This window comes from Malus sylvestris, chromosome 3 (genome assembly GCF_916048215.2).
Source record: "Malus sylvestris chromosome 3, drMalSylv7.2, whole genome shotgun sequence".
NCBI lineage: Eukaryota > Viridiplantae > Streptophyta > Magnoliopsida > Rosales > Rosaceae > Malus > Malus sylvestris.
In genome coordinates this window covers 29841477-29863262 of record NC_062262.1, presented here as the reverse complement: position 1 = coordinate 29863262, position 21786 = coordinate 29841477, and the positions used below count along the sequence as shown (strand labels likewise).

The following is a 21786-nucleotide window of genomic DNA, read 5'->3' as shown; positions in this document are numbered from 1 at the left end:
AAAATTAGTATTCATCATACAAAAAATAATAATGAGCAAAAAAAAATAATAATAATGAGCAATAATGTAATTTTACAGGTCCAAATTTTACAATTTTTAATGAAGCCTCACGTAATATTAAAATACCTCCAATATTTATAATAAAAAAAAGAAAAAAAAACTAAAAACAAAAACCACTTACTCCCTCTCTCCCTCTTTCCCTCTCTCCTACTCATTTTCTAGAACACGTGTTCATACACACAAAATGTGTAAGTAAATGCTAGTTACATATTGATATAACCCTGATTATCAACTAAAATTTCATAAAATTATCATTCTAACCCTCTAATCAAAACTTAATAAAAATCAATATTATGGGTTGTTTTTTACATGAACCGGTATAGTTGGGGGCGATGAGAAGAGAAGTGGGGATGATCAGTTTGTGCACTGCCTTTTTTTTTTTTTTTCTCTCTCTCTTTTTTTGTTTTTTTTGTTTTTTGTTTTTTTTCAATTGTCATCCCTCCTACTCATGATAAGTTGCAGTAAAATAAAAAACATACTTAGTTGCACATGCAGAAATAGTGTGCTGATTGCCAGTATCTTCTAATGAGGTCAGAGTACGGAATATCCAGTATAATTATATCTTGCACGTCTAAATATTTTAAAAAATAAGCGAATTCGTTCATTTTGAATTCTTTAATTAGGAATTAATTAAATCTCTCCAAATAGAATCTGAAGTTAGAACATACAGCATAAAAATATTTGGAATTTATTGGTGATCCCGATAAATTTCACTTATGTATGTGAGATCTACTTGTATTCAAGAGGTGATCGTAAAAAATAGCAGTAAGTAGAGTCCAAATAATAGCACCCTATGAGTACGTGTTTCTCATATTTTACATGATAAAATAATGATCTTGTTTGGGAGTGTTTTTTAAATGATTGAAAGCGTATTCTTAAATGAAATGCTTCAAGTACTTTTGAATTTTTGATACCAAAGAGTTTTTTTTTTAAAAGCGATTTCAGTCATTTTAAAAAACCTTTTAAACGAATCCAATGTTTGAAATTCACTCAAATTATCTCATTATCTTTTGAATAAACGTTATTATCTATACTAAGAGGATGGGTGGAGTGGGCTAAGCCTCACAATAGGCTAACAATAATGTGGTTCAAATTCACCTTGGCCAGAATCGAGCCTAAAACCTCTCACTTACAAGTAAGGAGGAATACCACTAGACCATACTCCTAAATAGGCACAAAGCGATCCTTAACGGTCAAAAGAAGCCTTGTTCGGTCGTTCAGAGATATAGGGGTTGCCGGTCCTTAGTTCATCTCTCGGTAGAACGGCAATGATCTCGTTATCATTTCTTGTAAAAAAAAACTCAAATGATCAGAATTCGTAATATTGGTCACAATAATTTTTAATTGCTTTCATTAATAGAGTTAATTTTGATTAATTTACCAAGAAACGGCTAATCGTTGGCCCAAAATCGAAAAACGAACGTTTTCTTTCCCAAAGGAGAAAGTTGTAAGCAAAGCAATAAACAATGGGTTTATAAACTAATAAACAAATGAAAGAAAGTGACAAGACTAATAAACAAATGAAAGAAAGGGACAAGATTAAGTAGTTTATAAATAAACAAATGATTACTTAGATCTCACTATAAAAACTCAACACAATTTTTTTTTTTTTAACCAAAGGCAGAAAACTCAACACAATTGATCTAATCTAATTGGAAAAGCCACATTTTATATAGGAGTAGTTGGCCTGTCAATCAATCTTATGGAGTGTGTTTTATGAGGATGCCATCTGTATACCTAACCCTAATCTTCCCCGTAAACCCTAATAATTTAAAGATTAAAGTAGAAAAAATCAATCTTATGGACCATGTTTTATGAACTAGGAATCTTTTTTCTTCTCTTTCTATCTCCTTCTATCCCCTCATTTTACATTTTTTATTTTGTCTTTCTCTTTTTATAAAAAATTATAATAGATATGGATTAACTATGACCGTTCAAATATGAGGAGAAGATATAAAGGAAGAAAAAAAAGATACGAGAGAATCATACTCCTTGTTTAATGAGGGTGCCATCTGCGTACCTAACCCTAATCTGCCCCATAAACCCTAATAATTTAAAGATTAAAGTAGAAACTATAACACAATCCCTAACCTCAAATCAAAAGGGACATATCTCCCAAAAGCTACACACCATCCCACCACCCAAAATCCCAGAAAACCCTAACCCTTCCGTTCTCACTTATCCATGCTCGAATTGTAAATATAATAATAAATCAACACACCTAACTCTTAGATATTAGACCATCTCTCCAACCGAATGGGCCAAAGAGGCAGATGGTCGAAAATAGTCCAAAAATCGTCTCCAACTGAGGGCTATGCCAGGGGGCTGTGGAATCTTAGAGGGCCCCACAGAATCGAAGAGGGCTGGACGGCTGGCCAGAAAAATCATCTTTCCTGTCGGTTATAACCGACAAGAATGCTTAAGAAAAAAATTCAAATGCAACGGCTAGCTGACATCAGCTAGCCGTTGCATTTGATTTTTTTTTTTACAGTTTTATTATTATTTTTTATTTACAAAATTTTTCCTATAACTTCTATTTTTCATATTTTTTTTAAATTCTATTTTTTTCCTAAAACTTTTATTTTACAAAATTTGTTTCATATTTTTTTTAAATTCCATTTTTTCCTATAACTTCTATTTCACAAAATTTGTTTTATTTTATTTTAAATTCTATTTTTTTCTATAACTTCTATTTCACAAAATTTGTTTCATATTTTTTTAAATTATATTTTTTTTCCTATAACTTCTATTTTACAAAATTTGTTTCATATTGTTTTTAAATTATATTTTTTTCCTATAACTTCCTAATCCATTATACAACATTAAATTAAATTAAGTAACATGAAACAACATTAAACAATATGAAACAACATTAAATAACATTAACCAACATACAAATTATAGAACATAAAAAAACATTTAACAATATAAAACTTAAACACCTACTCCATGCTTCTTTTGGCACAAAGATATGCAACAAGATCCTGTTGTAGGTACTTGTTTATGGCACGAGAACGTATCATTCTATAGCGCTTCATGTACTCATTTATAGAGATACTACCAGTTCTTGGATTGAAAGACAAATTAGGCACATCATATATTTTTGCACGAGCCCTTCTTGACTTATTTGGATCTTCTTGGTCATCATCGGACTCTTCATCAATACACTCATCTCGCTCATCCTTCACTATCATATTGTGTAATATGATGCAAGACATCATGATGGAGTCCAAATTTTCTCGACTCCACCCTCTTGCCGGTTCGCTGATGATCTTCCACTGTGCTTGTAGAATACCGAAAGCTCTCTCAACATCTTTCCGGTATGCCTCTTGGTGTAAGGTAAACAACTTTTCTACGTCATTCCTAGGGTTTGGAATTGCTTGGACAAGTGTTGCCCACCATGATGCCACTTAGCCGTTGGATTTGAATTTAAGTTTTTGTAGTTTTTAAATTCAAGTTAATGTTGTTTTTAAATTTTATTTGTAGTTTTTAAATTTAATTTGTAGTTTTTAAATTTAATTTGTCGTTTTTTAATTTAAGTTGTAGTTTTTAAATATAAGTTGTAGTTTTTGAATTTAAGTTGTTGTAGTTTTTAAATTTAAATAATAAATTATGTTTGGCCCTTTGGCCTTCGGTTGGAGACGATTTTTTGTGACAAAGCTAAAACGAGCCATATGGCCCTTTGGCCCTCAGTTGGAGACAAAGGCAAATATGGCCATGTACTGTTCATTAAAATATTAATATCTTGGAGGGCCAGAGGGCGAAAACGAGCCCTCTGGCCAATCCTCAGTTGGAGATGGCCTTACTATTCCTAAAGACCATAACCACCACAAAACTCAACATGTTCACAACTAATACAACTAAATATAAGATTGGGACGTCCACACATGCATGAGTTAATTTTGACTGTTGATGCATTTAAGGTTCATAATGCATTTTGGACCCCCCTGACGGAAATGTTGAGTATTGTTAGCATTCTTCAATGAATATCTAATACATGTTTCAAATCTGTATACTTGATTAATACTTTCGTTTGTTCTTCACTCTAGATATTTATGCTTGCATTTGTAGAAGTTGAATTTGAAGTTATGGGCTTTATTTTTGGTAATGAAGATATAAATTGTGTGGTGGAATCAAAGTAGCAAGTTTTTTATCATCACTGAAGTTTTCTGTGCTGTGTTACTTGTCATTAATTGAAGCCTCTCTTCATATATGTGAGATATTATCTTAAAGTACATGCTTTTTGGAGAAAGTTATGCTGTGACAAATTGTAAAAGCACTTGAATGAGAAATACTTGTTTCTTTTAAGTTGGCTGAGACTGAGAGTTGTGGCCCTTTTTGCATCGGTAGTAATTGCATATTGTCATCTTCCCATATTCATGCATATATCAAACATTGCAGATTCCTTGGTTTTAGTAGGAAATTCATGATATATTGTCATTACCATATTTTCGTACTTGTAGTCTCAACCCTTTATGATAATTAGCTTAGACTATGGCTTGAGCTACTCTTTCTTTAATGATGACGTGACATCATTTTATCGTATAAACGTTATAATTAAAATTGTTCATTATCTTTATTAGCATATCATCTTTAGAAGATTCATTCAATTTAGAGACCATGTAGTCATCCATGTGTCCAACAAATCGACGATTATGTTAACAAGTAACATTCTCAAGATGAACCGTCACTTGTGATATATTGAAATTTGATTATAATGTTTGTACGATGAAAGAATGTCACACCGTCATTAAAAGAGAAATGACCAAACGATGTCCATATTTAATCACTCTCACTTTTGGAATGAAAATGTTAATTATAAGCATATAAGTGGGAGATCTTAAACTCTACTTTTAGGAATGACGAGTTTAAACCAAATTATTATAGATAGTCATTCTGTATTTTCATACTCTTACTCCTTAATATAAAGATACACATAATTATTGTATTAAAAAATTATAAAGCATATGTGTGTCCATATTTTATTTAAGCACTCTTACACTATGCAAACCGCAACGGAAATATCACGATTATAAAAGCATGCATGTGTGTGATTTATCTTTAGGAAAAATTATACCTTAATGAAACCATTTCGTTTTCAATTTTTACATTTAAAAAAATAAAAAACCGAAATATTATTTTAATAGCTACTTTTGGTTATTAAAAATAAAAAAATAAAAATAAAAAAACTAAAAACTACTCTCTTGGATTTTCAAAATTTGTACTTGAGTTTTCAAGAGTTGGTTTTCAATTTTTTTTTAAAGCTAAAAATAATTATCAAATGAGATTTCATAAATAATTTACAAAAATATAAAAACTGAAAAAACATTTTGTCCCACCACAGAGCCTCTCTTCAAAGGTACCCAACATTTAACAGGTTTGGCACATGTACATGTCCTCAAATTCTAGATACCTACTAGAACGGATAATGTAGATAATTTGATTAGATTTAGAGCTCAGTAGTCAGTAATCCATCCATTTAACTGTTTGTTGTTTAAGCATCAAATTTGAACTTCCAACCTAAAAAAAATAAATCATATTCTAACTCAGGTCTCATAGAGATTATTAAAGTTACCCAAATTTGGGATTATTAAAGGAAGAAGTGTATCGAAAAAAGATATGCTAGCAATTTTTTCACTCGAACATTCTCATTGTATGTTTTCGACTTTCTTTTTATCTTGCAATGCTATTGATGATTAAAACTCTTTAATTTCTAGATCACCCTATAATTTCGTTAGCAAAAAAAAGGGCAAAGAAAACACAAGAGAAGTTTTTCATTGAAATACAAGGAAATAAGGTCGGTTATGTGGGAACTGAAGCATACAAGTCAACATATAACCCTCGCGGTCGGTCAAATGCATCTCAAACGAGTCTCCTCTAGCATTGAAGCCTAACCCTTTAAGAATTAACTTTGCAAAAAATAATAATAATAAAACCTAATTAGAAATCATTTAACTGTTTGAACAATGTTTTCAATATTTAAGTGATAAATGGATCGTCTATTTATTGGGATAACTGCTAAGTGAGTAAACAATTTTGGTTTCAATTAAGTTTTGAAGAGATGATGTTTAAAGAGGTGACCAAGAAAATGAACAGTTCGAATCATCGTATATCATTGCATGTTGAGAAGATAGAATGAGAAGTTTGATTGCATTCTACGATAAAAAAATGTTTAACCCGTAAACCTATAAGGGTAATGCTAGGGAGACCAAAGTTTTATACCAAATTTTGTAAACCAAATGATGTGATTGTTGATGATTAGATTATTATTTAAGTGTTGATTAACGTGCTTATTTCTTATTAGTGACACATTATTTGGTTTGTAAATTTGGTTTAAAAATTTGGTCTACCTAACATTATCCAACCTATAATAATGTTTGGGATATAAGCATAAAATTAGCACCAAAAGGAATTTGTTAATGATCCTATCCCATATAATAATATTCTCTAATCATATCGTGTGACATGTTATGTGATCGATTGTTGATTTAAGATCAACCGTGACAACATTATTTCATTTAATCAGTCAAATTTAATGCAAAAATATTAGTATGTAGATCAAAAATAGGATTTAAGGTTGGGACTTTGGTCTTACAGTTAGGTCTTTTTTCAGTTCATTTTAGGTCTTTTTATTTCTCCTATTTATTTATTTTGAATGAAAGGTCTTTTGGTAGGGACTTCTGTGTGTGTACATTATTGATCAAATTGATGAACAAAATTGTAGGTGGGTGGTGGACATACATGTTTGCCCTACTACACACGTTTGAATTATATGTGGTGGACATGTATGCCCTAGTTGGACACATAAACATTCAAATCTTCTGTTTTGTGGCCTTTGGGCCATATGCAACAAATGCTTCTTTGGAATATGGCAGACATAACAAATCTGAATTTGTACAGTTTGACTAACGTAGTGCGATCACATCTTCTTGCACCGAATTTTATTTTTTTTTTTTTTTTTTTTTTTTTTTTTTTTTTGTAAATGGGAACGGTTATTAGCACTCTAAAAATTTCATTTTACACTCTTTATAAGTGTATTTTTCTTTATAATTATAAAAAGTATGGACTACCAAATGAGATTTTTGGAATGCTAATAACAATTCGCTAATAAATTAGAATAATTTATAATAGTATATAGTCTTTAATAAGAAAATGTCAAATATAAAGTCACAAAATCATTCACAAAAGGAACTGAGAAATATAATCGTCTTACAATACCATCAACTTTACTTAATCAAAATCAAAACAAGAAACAAATATTTCTTGCCTCCATTAAGCCAACTTGATGAGGCATGTCATGAACCTTATTTATGAAGGTACAAATCTTCCAACCCACAAATTCATGATAAACATTGATTGTAACGGTAGGAAATACAACAGCAGAGAGATAATTGGCTATTTTTGTTATAGTTCGAGTCGCAATTATTCTTAAAAACAGTCAAGGGGAAAATCGAAAGTGACCAACAAGTTCAGGGAGTATATCGACGAACTACTCTCAAAATTATACTAGCTTCAATTATTGAAGTTCCAGCTCAAAATTTTATGATCTTCAATGAGTTGGCCAGTTGATGCAGTGAAACCAACATACATTTCATCAAGATAAACTTCAGAGAGATCAAGAGGAGCCCTAATCAAAGGTTGCTCAGGCTTCTTCACATTTTCAGGAGCCAATGTTATTCTGAGCTCGTAATTCCAGTACTCAATCCAAGCTTGATAGTTGTCTCCACTATTCAGCTTTATTTCCTTGAAAGACAAGTTAGTGTCGTTACTGCCCTCACCAAGCCAGTATCCAGCTTTGTAAGAAGCCAGAGAAGTTAGAGAATTGACGTTAACGCCTACGTGATTATCATTGATATCACCGAATTCTTCGTTTTGGAACACATCAAATTCGACGCCAAAAGCATGGTTGTTGGGGTTACCGTCATTGGCTTTATTCAAGAAGCCGAGATGTTGGGATGGAGAGGCGGATTGGATGCCGGGAGAGGGAACGAAAACAAGGACGAACCCATGGCCGGGGAGAGAGTCCTTGTATGGGGTTATGGAAAAGGTGAAGGAGGTTGTGAAAGGCAGAAGGTTTAAGGAGTTTGGATACCTTGTGGGGACTTTGGCGTTGTAGAGAGCTCTGCCAATGGAAAATGTGGTGTTGGTTGTGAGAGAAAGAACACCAGAATCTGTTGTTGCATTTCCAAAGAGCAAGATATCAGATGAGTTGAAACCAGTGAAGGAGAAATCAACTGCAAAACTCGATTGGAGAAGAAAGAGGTTCGTTAGGAATAGTACAAGTAATTGAAGGGACTCCATTGAATTCTATGGCACCTGCACCAAGCTTTGAGTTTTCTGCATCATCCTGCAGTCAATATTTACAACTTGCCTTGCCTTCCAAAAGCAACAAAATTAAATTAAACCCAACTTGTTCAAGTCAACATTTGTGTGGTAAAACACGGGAGTGAACAAACATAGAGACTTAGAGAATTGATTTCCGCACATTTCTTTACACACTCCAATTCATTTATGATCTTTAGATTAAAAAATCGAAGGAGAATCAAGGTACAAAAAATGTTGTGCGGAAATCATTTCCTTATAAAGTTTAGTCTTTCAATGTCTACAATAAGAGTAGACCTGAACGTAACCAAGTTGGCTAGAGTAATATGCTTCTCATTTCCCACTGAAGTTCAAAATTTTCCCTTCCCGTACTTTAGATTAGATTAGAATAACGTTTAAAGGAAAATGCAAACGCCTAGTCAAACACAACCAGATAAATTTTCAACCTTAAAGTGCCAATCTCCCCAACAATTTAGGCAACTCTTAGTCTTGACGTACTCATCAGGGTAGTCTCAAGATCAAATATTATTTAAAATCAAAGGAGGACTAGGAAATTCTGCAGCAACTGTTATTGATGCATATAGCACTCAAGTCAAGCCGTACGAAATGGGAGTAATCATAATTACATGTGGAAGTGACAAATCTGAACTCAAAAGAGTAAACAGATTCATCCTTTCCCCTCTTTTTTTCTTCAAAAAAGTAAACAAATAAAGGGAAAGGTGTTTTAACAGTACAAGGAAAATTACGCTTTTACATCACAAAACACAATTTTCATATTTCCCACATACTCTACAGCTTATGGCTTATAACAAGCTCTGCATGAATGGGCTATGTTTTTCAGTAGCAAGGGGGGGACAATGATAACGATACAGGTGAGAGAGTAAGCGAGCGTGTGTTCTAAGCTATAAACTTAGTTAAAAATGGGCACCAGCTATTCTTCCATGGGTGCCCCTCCTATACAGAAAAAGAAAAGCACCCCCACCTTTGTATGACTCATATTTCACAAGAGAAAACCAGCAATTTTATCTGCTGCTGATGCTCTGCTTTCAGTTCTACTTATGCCACCTCAACGACCAGAAACAAATAATGAATTGGTGGATATTTGGTTCGCCTCAGCGTGGAATTTTCTGACCTTTGCCTTGTCTAGGCGTGCTCGTCTAACAGCTTCTTGGACCTGGAGATCGTGGTCCTTCAGCATCTGATCCGTGTTGCCAGAGGGTACTAGCAACGGACCTGAGTAGTGCATTTTGTGACCCTTAGATCCGTAACCAACCTAAAATAACCAGAAATAAGGAATGCTGTATTAGGCAATAAGAGTAAACAAAAATAAAAAAGAAACATAAACCAAAAAGAATAGCTTCTGAACCACAAATCACAATCAAAACAGTAGGCACACCCTTAAGGTTATTTGTAGAAAATTATAAATCAATGAGGAATCCCCATCATAGGGGAAAAGGCATGAGTTCAACTACTCACAATAATTGGATCTTTGTTGCTTCTAATATCTTCTTTTTGACGAGAACCTGCATTGGCCTGCTTTTGATTGTGTTGTAAGGGATCTGATGCCTCCTTGAAGGAGCCTGGAAACCTGCCTATTGCTTTTGGAACTTCCATTTGAGAAGAACTAGACCTTTTTCTGCGTTCCTCAGATAACATACTCCTCCTTGCGACCACTAAACCTGACATTGCTGACAAGTCAACCCCAGTTGAAACCTTTGGAGGATCATCTGGGTTCTTAGTAGACTTGGCCCATGTAGCCCGGTGAGCCAATGGCCCTGAATGAGAAGCTCGATTATGATTATGTCCATGATGTGCTACACTTGCGTCTACGGCTTGTGATGGCCTAGGTGGATCAATTGGAAAGCCAGAAGCAACTTCTTCTGGATGAGGGTTAAACTTCTCACTCCGGCTCTTAGAACTGTCTTGTCTTTTCTGTAACATGCAACGTAGACCACGCAAGATTATAAGTGAAAGAAATTATTTCACAGCTGACTGGAAAAATACATTATTCCATAGTTGAAGAAAAGCAAGTCTGTAATTAACAAGACCATCAATGTTATGTGGAGTTATTGTATTGGTAGAAAACACAAGCCTTGGGTATATATAACTCAAGGGAAAATTTGGGTGGACCGTAAAAGCCCCTTTTCATAGTAAAAGACAAGAAAAAAAAAAACCTTGATTTTTAAAGAAGAAATCGAAGAGGAAAGGAGAGGATAATTTCCAACAGATTCCTTGCAATAACAGTGCATTGAATATGTCATTTTAATACCGCAAGTTCATGCAAAAAGCAAAAGGGCAACGCATAAATATCATCATGCTAAACGCATATACACCCTGGTGCTGGTTTGACCCCCACCGATCCCCCTCCCTCCTAATATTTAACAATTTAACCCACTAACGCTATTGTTTGTCAAAAAAAAAAATCGTCATGCTTAACGATTAGAACATAAATCAATGATGGATGGAGTTAAGTGAGTGTTTTTAGTTAAAATAACCTCAGGTTACCTTCATTGACATGACTAATTCGGCATTGGCATCAGGTGCTGGTACAGCTCGATACTCTCTTGTTCCTCTCCTTTCGTGGTCAAGCCTTTGGCCCTTCCCTGCTGCTCCTTGTCTACCAATGTGTGGAAAAAGATTATTACTATATACATCACCCACACTTTCAGTGGTAAAAATAAAAGAGGAAAAAACTACACATACAGGACCAAAATTGATATCAGATTCACAATACTCAAATTAAATCTTAAGAAAATGAGAAGACAGAATTCAACAAATAATCATCAGTGTACGAACATGTACTCAGAAATAATTAATGGTTTTACACCAATGCACTTCAGAAATGAGACTATCATAACCATATATAACCCCAACCAGAAAAATATGTACAAACTCAGTTGCTTTAGGCAAACTCCAGGGTCCAGACTCTTATGATCTCACTTATTAATTACCAAGCTTAAACCATGCCATGATGTGTGCTAAGCACAAACAGCTGATAAGTTTTTTAGTTTCCCTTTATTTGATGTCAAGGCCCAACAACCCCTTGTCAGAAGCTCATAGCTAAATCACAGAAGCACAGCTTCACTCAAAGGAATCATGCATCAAATGTGCCTGACTTGTTCAATTTTCATAGTGCATGTATCATTAGGCATATATTTTTGTGTCTTTTGGGAACTTGAACCATTCATGCTGCAAATATAAGTAGTTTAAATGGTACATATAAGTAAATGTAAATTGGTGCAAGTGCCTTCCAACTATAAATTGAGAAAGAGTAAATAAGTAGGTACTATTTTGTGTAACAATATTCACCTTCTAGCTTCCTCATCACGCGCTTTAGCATCAAACTCTTTGCTTGGAGGATACTTTGGCAAACTTGACGGATCACAAGGAAGAGGTTTAGTTGTAAAGAACTGTGAAAAACAAAGGATCAAAATGATAACACATGAGAAAACACCAAAGCAAAGTTTTGGTAAAAAAAGTCATAATGAAAACATGATCATTCTCAATCTAAATAGTTGCTAACACTGAAGAGAGTTAACAAATGTTCCTGCCAATTGAAATAATCAATGTGGGCTATAACAATTTTCAAATTATAGTCAAGTCAAGAATAAGAAAACCAAAAGAAACTTGCTGCAATCTGGTGGTTTGGTTGACATGATTCTCAGAGCTAGTAATTAGCTACCATCGTTAATGGCAGAAAAAGAGAAGAGATTCTATAAGAGAACATTATGAAAAGGACTCAACTAGTTAAGTTGAAGTTTCCAAAGCAACATAGGCAACAGAATAAAAGCACAAAAAAAAGATCTACTGCACATGTAAGCATGCACTGGCACACACACAGATCTAGAATGGTGTTAAATGAAAAACTAAAAGACTGCAGCAAAATAATGACAGCATAACGAAATGATATAGGAATTAATTTAAGATCCAAACCTCACTCTTGAGAGCAGAAGCTGCAGATCCACGATCTGCAGGGTCTATAGAAAGAAGGGTCTCCATAAGTGCTAAAGCTGGTGCAGGGAAGTCCTTAAAAGTTTCTGCAACACAGCGTCTGTAAGGCTGTTGAGGCTTGAATATGGTTGCATGAGGCAACTTTGATTTTCTCCAATACTCTTCAGAAGGTGAGCCACAAAGCTTGAAAATCTTATGCAACTGCTCCACCTACAAGGAAAAAATCCACAAACTCCGGTTATTCAGTTGCACAACACTTTAAATCGGAGAGAAGCAAAAGAGAATCTGAATGTAAAATCAGAAAGGGGACACCCTAATAATTACAAAGTCGGCACAACTATAGGGAACAGAGAAATTAAGCAATTTGAATGGAATTAGAAACAGTTCGTAAACTATCCCTAACCTACCAGCTAATAACCACAAATCTTTCATGGCTGCATGGCCCAATGAGGTTACTTACAAAGCCACCTCTAAAGAGCCATCTCACATCTAACAAACCATTTCTAAGAAAGGGCAAGAATAACTGAAATTTTACACTCAAACTACTTCATAGTGTATAACGAATCTAAAAGGAACAATAATTTAGAGAGCCACAAGACAGACATGCAACATGCATCCCCTAGGGTTATGTTGTAAAATCACAGCAGACCAGGTTAGGAGTACGGATGGGAACAAGTGTATGGGACATATTTATGAAGATGATTCATTATGGTGAGTTCCACTAAATAAAAAAGTTTCCTAGCTGATTTCTTATTCTTCCACCAACTTGAAAGTATTCAATTTAAATGCAGAAATATGTGTGTGTGTGTGTGTGTTTTTGCCACCAAATAGTTGGAAGATAAAAATTAGTGAAGAGCATCAACTCTACATGCCCACAAGGAAAAAAAACTCTAAATACCTCGGTTCTTCCAGGCATAATAGGCTTTCCGGAATACAATTCAGCAACTATGCAACCTGTACTCCACAAATCCACAGCTGTCCCATAGTAAGTAGCACCAAGCAAAAGCTCAGGTGGACGATACCATAGAGTTACAACACGACTTGTCAGAGGCTGATTTTGACAAGGATCAAAAGAACTTGCCAGACCAAAGTCAGCGATTTTCAGCATGCCATTGTTGTCAATTAAAAGGTTGGAACCTTTAATGTCACGATGCAGAACACCACGACTATGACAATGATTAAGTCCACATAACAGTTGCTGCATGTAACATTTAACCTGCCAATAAATCAACTGAATCTCAATCCTCCATCCAACTGAACAATCTCTATATTGCCTATATATATAATTAAACAAAATACACGAGCAGCATAATGGGTGCTGATGAGAGAAAGTTCATAATAGGAACATCATGAACTGCAGATACAGGAAGCAAGAACTGACGAAAACCCCCAGTAACTTGTTATGTTTAGTCTAAGAGGCAAAACCGACCACTAAATACCTGTGCTTCTGTAAACTTCAGACCAGGGTGTGAAGCAAGCCCTGCCAAATCATGCTCCATGTACTCAAAAACAAGGTACAAGCTGCAAGACATCCTTGAAGTAACTAGACCTTCTAGTTTTATCACATTTGGATGATCAAGCCTTCGTAAAATGTGAATTTCCCTTGCCATAAAGCGAACACTCTCAGGCTCTAGGTTATCAAACCTCACTTTCTTCAAAGCAACAATTTTCTTTTGATCAAGATCACGGGCCCTATAAACATTACTGTAAGTACCCTGACCAATCTGCAAAATATAAATATAAGGACACAACCAAGGCCAGCCAACAGTTATGGAAATCGAAAGAGGATAGTGCTAAGGAAAAATAAACAAAAACACCAGAAATATCGTATCACCAGATGGAAGAACACGATAGAACGATATAGTCTTTATTGAATGCCACAAACCTATTGCTTTTCTCAGTGTTATCGTCAAAACCAGTTGGGTATATAAGCATAGTAACCAACAAGCAAAAAACAGATAAGAGGAAGATGATTCTAGGTAGCATCCAATAGAGCACCCAAAACATAAAACTGGAAGAGTTTAAAAAAACAAGAAACGCAAATCTGCTTAAATGCAAATCAACAAAATCCTCTAAGTTTTGATAATCCAGTTCATAACTTGCACACCCAACTACTCCACCAACATAAAGTCTAGACTCCCAATGTAAAACCGTTATGCTTAAACTACTTATCCATGTCAACTGATTTAATTGCATGCCCGTAAAGAAGAGGAGCAAATGTAACACCTATTCTTGTCTCAAAGTCTAGTGAATGTGGTTTCTTATGCTTTCACAGGAAAGTAAAGAGCGAATTTTGCCCCACAAGAATTCCATGTGCCTATTCATAAGTATACCTTGACACAACATTCTTAAACTCCAAAATAACTATAAAGTAATAACAGTAAAACTGTCCTGTTACCCCAAACTACTAAGTAAAAAATTGTTCCTCAATAAGTTATGATGCGTAAGGAAACAGGTTTCAATAGAATATAAAATACCAAATTCAATCTCAATAATAAAAAATAGGATAACCCAAAATCAAAGATTAAATAACAACAAAGACAAGGAAAGAATGAAGATTTGATTTGCACCATAAAGGTACTTGAGAACTAAACAAGAAAAGAAGCATACTTTATCTAGCTTCTCAAATGAATCTGCACGTCGCGGAACCCATCCTTTGATGGCCTCTCCAGCCACTGCAGCTAGCCAGGAGGGCCACCCTGCTGCAACCTGTTCCCCTTCTGCAGCTTTCGGAATGATACCAATCCCAGGATGTTGAGCAACAACATATTCCATCTTCTCCCTCTTCCTTTCAAAATTCTCCCCGTGCAATCGAACAGGCCCATTCACTTGCTTATCAATCAACATTGCTCTCCCATCATTGCCATCATATCGATCTTTCGCTCGATAAGATTCCTCCCTCCTGGATGAAGCAACCCTTGTCGTCCGCGAGTCTGATGCCCCCTTGTTTGACAATCTCTCTCTGGGGCTCTCCTTGCTATCCTCAATTGCAGAAGGCTTACAGAAAATGCAACCCATTATGCACCAAAACCACCCCCAACAATCCCCTCCTTTCGAACCAATGCCCACACCCTCAGAAATCTTGCATTTTTACAATACAATCCTCATCACCAAAACCCAGATACAAAAAGTTCAAAACTTCAAAATATAAATACTCAAAACAAAAACCCAGAATTCAACTCATCAAATATATATAATCCAACAAGCACCAAATGTATGAATCCAACCCCTTCACAAACCCACCAAAGTCATACATTTTGCCAGAAGCAAAAACCCGCAATTTCAGAAACCCAAACCCTAGAAATCTTGAAAATCTTCAAGCTTTCACCAGAGTAAGTTCAAATTCAGCACATAAAATCTTCAAAAATGCCAGTTCTTCAATATAGAATGCAAATTCTCAATGACAACAATACCCACAAATTCAAAACAAACAAAACCCCAATTTCCAAAAAGTCCAAACCTTTTTGCAGAATCTGCAGAATGTTGAGAACCTTGAAGACAAAGCACCTCTTTTACTGAAACCCTAGAAAATTATTTAGGGCTTTTGGAGAAGAAGGACATGGATCAAAGGGCTCTCAGGGGATGCAGAGAGACACGTAAAGTTGGAGAGTTTCAGAGAATTAAAAAAATTAAACAAAAATTAACATCAAATCTCTGGAATAATATAATAAAATTGAGCAAAAAAAAACAAAAGAAAAAACTGGTAGAGTGAGAAGGGGGGAGTGTCCCCTCGCAGTAGCAGCAGCTTTCAGTGAAAGAGAAAAGACTGACTGTGTAGTTTGTAGAGTCCCAACACATAAAAAATGACATTCTCTTTCACCATCTTTTACACGCGCCGTCTACCTTAAACAAATTAAGTAATTATTCTTATCATTTTAAGAAAGATTATTTATTTTCTATTAGATTATCTCTAATCCTTGGCATAGTCCAGAAAATTTAGATTTTAACACAAAAATAGTTTTTCTGCTCTAAACCTTATGTATGGCCTAAATTTTTTAGCCCGAGATTATTAAAAAATAAATTTAGGCTAATTGTTTCTTTTAAGTAATTTTTTTAAAAACAAATTATGTACACTATCCTAATTTAATTTTATGAACATTTTAACTTAAAAATATTCAAATTTCGATAAATATTGAAAAATCACTAAATTTTGGTGAATTTTGAGTTAAATAATTTTTTAAATTAATTTAGCCGTTGGATTTAAATTTGGATCGTTAGATCTTTTTTGTCACCGTTATATTTGATTATATTCGATCGCGGATTATGTGCACTATCCTAATTTAATTTTATGAACATTAACTTAAAAATATTTAGATTCCGATAAATATTGAAAAATCATTAAATTTTGATGAATTTTGAGTTAAATAAAATTTTAATTATTTTAGCGGTTGGATTTAAATTTGGGCCTTTAGATCTTTTTTTACAGATTTGATTATATTCGATCTCAGTCGTTGGATTCAATCAATCATGGGGGACATGCCCATGTGGATGAGGTCCCGCTGGTGGTGCCCATACCATTTTTGGGCTAAATCCTGAGCTATTTTTGGCTTTGTTTTAGGTTTTAGGTCCAAGGGGGGAGGGAAATAGAAACAAAAAAATAGGTTATAGGCCAGAGTTAAAAATGGTCTTAGGAGTGGAGGATTCAAATTAGAGATATGTTTTTGCCAAAGTGGGGGAAACTATTTCAAAAACTTGCAAGATAGCGCTTTACTATTTCAAAAACTATTTCAAAAAATAATAATACATATGCATTATAGTGCAGATTTGATTCTTACCAATATATTATAGTGAGAGTTTGATTCTTACGTTATTATAAAAAAGAAAGTTTTATTAATCTTTTTATGTAATGAAACAACGTCCAAGTTCAGACCATGTTAACTTAAATTAAGGAATAATTAAGAAACAAAAATAAGCATGAATAAATTATTTCCTTTGGGGTGCGTGATGGCAGAGCAGCACTTTTCAGAAGACGCGAGTGCATCTCACATGCTTTCCAGGAGAGTGAAACTGTTGCAAATACACTTGGTCTGTGTCTACTGTCAACGTAGTCCGTAGAGAAAACATCTGGGTTGCGCGATGTTAACGTTTTTCGCCGTTTCAAGAATTCTCGTTGGCCTTTCCACTGCTTTCTCAGCTTCGTCAATTCCGTCAGTTAAACAGTTTTTTTTTTTTTTTTTTTTTTTTTCAAAAAAAAAAAACCGTTTAACTGACGGAATTACTGTCCGACTCGCCGCTCACACCGTAAAACTCCATACAACCAAATAACTCCTCTCACTCGCCTAATAAAATCACTCCTCACTTAATCGCATAAAAAATGTAATTAGCATGTTTATTTAGGAATGTAATTGTGTAAATTTTATTGAATTCCAATAGGATTTGGAGACCAAATTTTTATATGTTTTGTATTAATTGTAAGATAAAAAAACCGATCATGATTAATATAAATAAATGAACTAATACATCATCAATAAACCTTCTCTATTTCACCTACTCTCAAAGTTAGTTTTACGATACGTTATCGTATATATCTGAGAAGGAGAGGATTCCGAAGGGAACCCCACGAGAGCTTTTTGCCATCTTAAAATTCAAATAATCCTAAACCCTAATATATTTGGTTCCAATTTAATATATGACATGCTATAATTATTGTTCTACGAGGTGGTGTGCAACTGCCAGTGTACAACACCACCACTTTTTTGTTCGTAACGAGGGAGAGATAGAATGCAGTTCTTCACAAAGTTCGAGACCATGATAAAACAATACTCTCGTGATTAGGCCATGTCCCTGTATATGCATGTTATTGATGAATATGTGTGGGCATATCAAAATAGGAAAAAACCGAAGGATTCCAAAACCTTGAATCACATGAGCCGCTGAGTCGTCACCTAGCCCAGGTCATGAACGACATGTCAATTGTCATGTCCCCTACCTTAAAACCTGCTACCGTTGAAAATGAATCTCATGTTGATTGGAGAAAAGAAGTTATATGGGTTGATAAAAAAAGTTACATTATTTCTCATATTGTTAATTGATTTTTTAGTAGCATCTCAGTTTCTTCATGGTATCAGAGCAGATTATCTCACATGTGAAGCAAATGACCGCACGTGCTCTACGTCACCTCGTTTGTTTTATCCAAGTTTTGATGAGACATTTACACTGGGCAGGTCATAACCTTGTGTGTGTTAATAATCATTCTAAAAATGTGAAACATTGGTAGCCTGCATTAACTCACTTTTCTCCGTAGACTATGAGTTTGTCCTGCTGGTTTAATTACCATAGCTAGCTTTTGTGAAATTTTCTTTTGATACGCTCCCCCTCCTAAGAGACTCGTGTTAGTAACTATTGTAACTACCAAGAACTGGTGACAACAACCATCATCTCTTAATCATGAAAACCTAATGGGATTACTTCTTAAGTTGTACACACTCAAGGAGAGTATTGTAATTAGTGTGTTTTTATTTATGAATGTGATTGTGTAAATTTAAAGTACAATCTCAATAGGATTTGAAATCAAATCCTCATAAGCTTTGTATTACCCATAAGGCAAGAAAACTCATTATAATTAGTATAATGAAGGTACAAGGCCGATGGTGATATACATATGAGCCATTCTCTCTCTCTCCTGACCCTCTCTCTCTCTCACCCAATTTCAAGATTAGTTTTTCTTTTTCTCAATTTATGCACTTCTGTTTATTATTGTTTTTTGTTTGATTCGAGCCAATTTCAAAATATACAATAGTGTAATAGTGTATGAAAAACAATGAATGTTGAAATCATTTTCAAAAAGAAGTGCAACGAAAACATGGTAATTTGGATTCATATTTTTTAGTGAGGCTACAATAGTGTGTGATAAAATACTACCCTAGTGATTAGACCATGTCCATGTATATGCATGTTATTGATGAATATGTACAGGCATATCAAAAAGGAAGTTTTAACGAAAAGCCCGCGGTACTGTTCACTTTAACGAAAAACCATATTTTTATCCTAAAAATTCAATCCTGGTAGTATTCACTTTACCCTTTATTTTGTTCTTATCGTTAAAACTCAAAGTTTTCAAACCCTTTTCATTAGTTTTCCTTATCAAAAAAGGATAAAAATGAAGGATTCCAAACCTTGAATCACATGAGCCACTGAGTCATCACCTAGCCCAGGTCATGAACGACATGTCAGTTGTCATGTCCCCTACCTTCTAATCTGCTACGGTTGAGAATGAATTCCATGTTGATTGGAGAAAGGAACTTGCATGGACTAATAAAAAAGTTGCACTACTTCTCATATTGTCAATTGGTTTCTTAGTGGCATCTCAATTTCTTCATGGTATCAAAGCAGATTGTCTCACATGTGAAGCAAATGGCCACACGCGCTCTACGTCATCTCGTTTGTGTTATCCAGGTGTTTGACTTGAAAATTCGTCATACGTGAATTGGTGTGTTGATAATGAATCTTACATTGATGAAATGAGGGACCTTACATAGGCTTATAAATAAGTATCCTTACAATTAGGAGCACTTTTTCCCATTGAGTTTTTGCTAGCCTGAGGAGGTTTTGATGAGACACCTACTCTGGGCTGGTCATAACCTTGTGTGTGTTAATAATCATTTTGAAAATGTGAAACATTGGTAGCCTGCATTAACTCACTTTTCTCCTTTGATTATGAGTTTGTCTCGCTGGTTTAATTACCATAGCTAGATTTTGTGAAATTTTCTTTTGATACGCGCCCCTACTAAGAGACTTGTGTTAGTAACTATTGTAACTACCGAGAACTAGTGACAACAACCGCCATCTCTTAATCATGAAAACCTAATGGGACTACTTCTTAATTTGTACACACTCAAGGAGAGTATTGTAATTAGTATGTTTTATTTAGGAATGTGATTGTGTAAATTTAAAGTATAATCTTAATAGGATTTGAAATCAATTTTCAAATCCTAATAAGCTTTGTATTATGTGTAAGGCAAGAAAACTCATTATGATTAATATAACGAAGGTACAAGGCCGAGGGTGATATACACCTAAGCCCTTCTCTCTCTCTTTCTCTCTCTCTCTCTCTCTCTCTCTCTCTCTCTCTCTCATCCAGTTTTAAGATTAGTTTTTCTTTTTCTCATTTTATGCACTTCTGTTTATTACTATTTTTTGTTTGATTCGACCCAATTTCAAAATATACAATAGTGTGTGAAAAACAACGAATGTCGAAATCATTTTTCAAAAGAAGGGCAACGAAAACATGGTAATTTGGATTCATATTTTTGAGTGAGGTAGATCCAATTTTTACAACCGTTAGATTGGATTGTAGGCCTATAAGTGACGAATTATTCAATACTCATACGTATTGTAAATTTTCACATAGTTCTATGAACCTTATTACGTTGGTATAGATATTACTTGCATCCACATGAAAGATTGCGCATATCTCATATCTTAAAAATACACTGTATAAATTTTAAATCAAATCTGCTCAATTTATTATCCCTCCCTAGAAAAATAATTGAATCAAAGATCATTTTGCATCTAAATGTATGGGCTAAATCGGTGTGAGTACCAAATAACATATTTACGATGCACGGTCTATTTATTTGATACATTTGAATAACTAAACAATCTTATGTTCAAATGAATACTTTAGATATGGTCTTCAAATGAAAATAAAAAATTTGAACAAATTCGATTATAAAATTTATACACTAAAGTACGTTAACGACAATTTTATTTTCAAATTAAGCATGTTCATGATTTCGGCCATCAATCATTGACAAACCAATCTGATGCCACTTAAGAATTGGAGAGGTAAGATTTCTTGAAAAAAAAAGGTTTGGAATTGATGATTTTAGACCAGGTTTTGAGACGATTTTTGGCAATACATATCATGTATGTTACAGTCATTCATATACAAATTTTAAACATAAGAATGTAAATACATTACAAATTCATTCAAATCATAATATTTATGCCGCGGTCATATGTGCAAATTTTAAATCTGATAATGTGAATATATCATTCTATAACGAATTCATAAAATAAAGTACACACGTAACGTTGTGTTACCGGCACGTACATTAATTCCACGTCCATGCGTTTAGATCTACGATTATATGTGTCGCGCGCTATGAAGTGATTCTATGTGTGAAATTTTGGGTTCATAATAATTGGACCCATTTGATGTGATACGAGACATAAAAAAGCTAGTGCGAGGAGACATGTAAATAAGTTAATAATATGGATGCTAATAATCATTAATGGGTGGTGGGTCCACCAATGGCGCATTAGATTACAAAACCCATGAATGATCCAACGACAGCTGGCTCCTGTCTTATTTAATATACCAACAGTTTGCCACGTCATCTGCATCCATGAAATTTATGGCCGTCTCTCCTCCTGCTCGGACAAATAAACTTGTCCGTGGCAGTCAATCGAACGGATTGAGATTTAGAGACGGCCATAAATATTTGGAAT

At 34.4% G+C, this 21786-nt stretch overlaps 2 protein-coding genes across 2 annotated transcripts; both read right to left on the bottom strand.

Annotated features, from left to right (window-relative positions):
• Window positions 1-7362: 7362 nt before the first annotated feature.
• LOC126615693 (L-type lectin-domain containing receptor kinase VII.1-like) lies at window positions 7363-8534 on the bottom strand. Its single transcript, XM_050283565.1, has one exon. The coding sequence runs from the start codon at window positions 8359-8361 to the stop codon at window positions 7573-7575; it is 789 nt and encodes a 262-aa protein (XP_050139522.1). The 5' UTR covers window positions 8362-8534; the 3' UTR covers window positions 7363-7572.
• A 461-nt stretch (window positions 8535-8995) lies between these two features.
• Window positions 8996-16097, bottom strand: LOC126615685 (probable serine/threonine-protein kinase At1g54610). The gene is made up of 9 exons (XM_050283557.1): window positions 15794-16097; window positions 14944-15414; window positions 13773-14057; window positions 13232-13549; window positions 12316-12543; window positions 11692-11792; window positions 10888-10999; window positions 9859-10314; window positions 8996-9655 (listed from the first exon to the last, which is right to left on the bottom strand). Exons 2-9 carry the CDS (start codon window positions 15349-15351, stop codon window positions 9449-9451), a joined length of 2115 nt encoding a protein of 704 aa, XP_050139514.1. The 5' UTR covers window positions 15352-15414; window positions 15794-16097; the 3' UTR covers window positions 8996-9448.
• Window positions 16098-21786: the final 5689 nt, after the last annotated feature.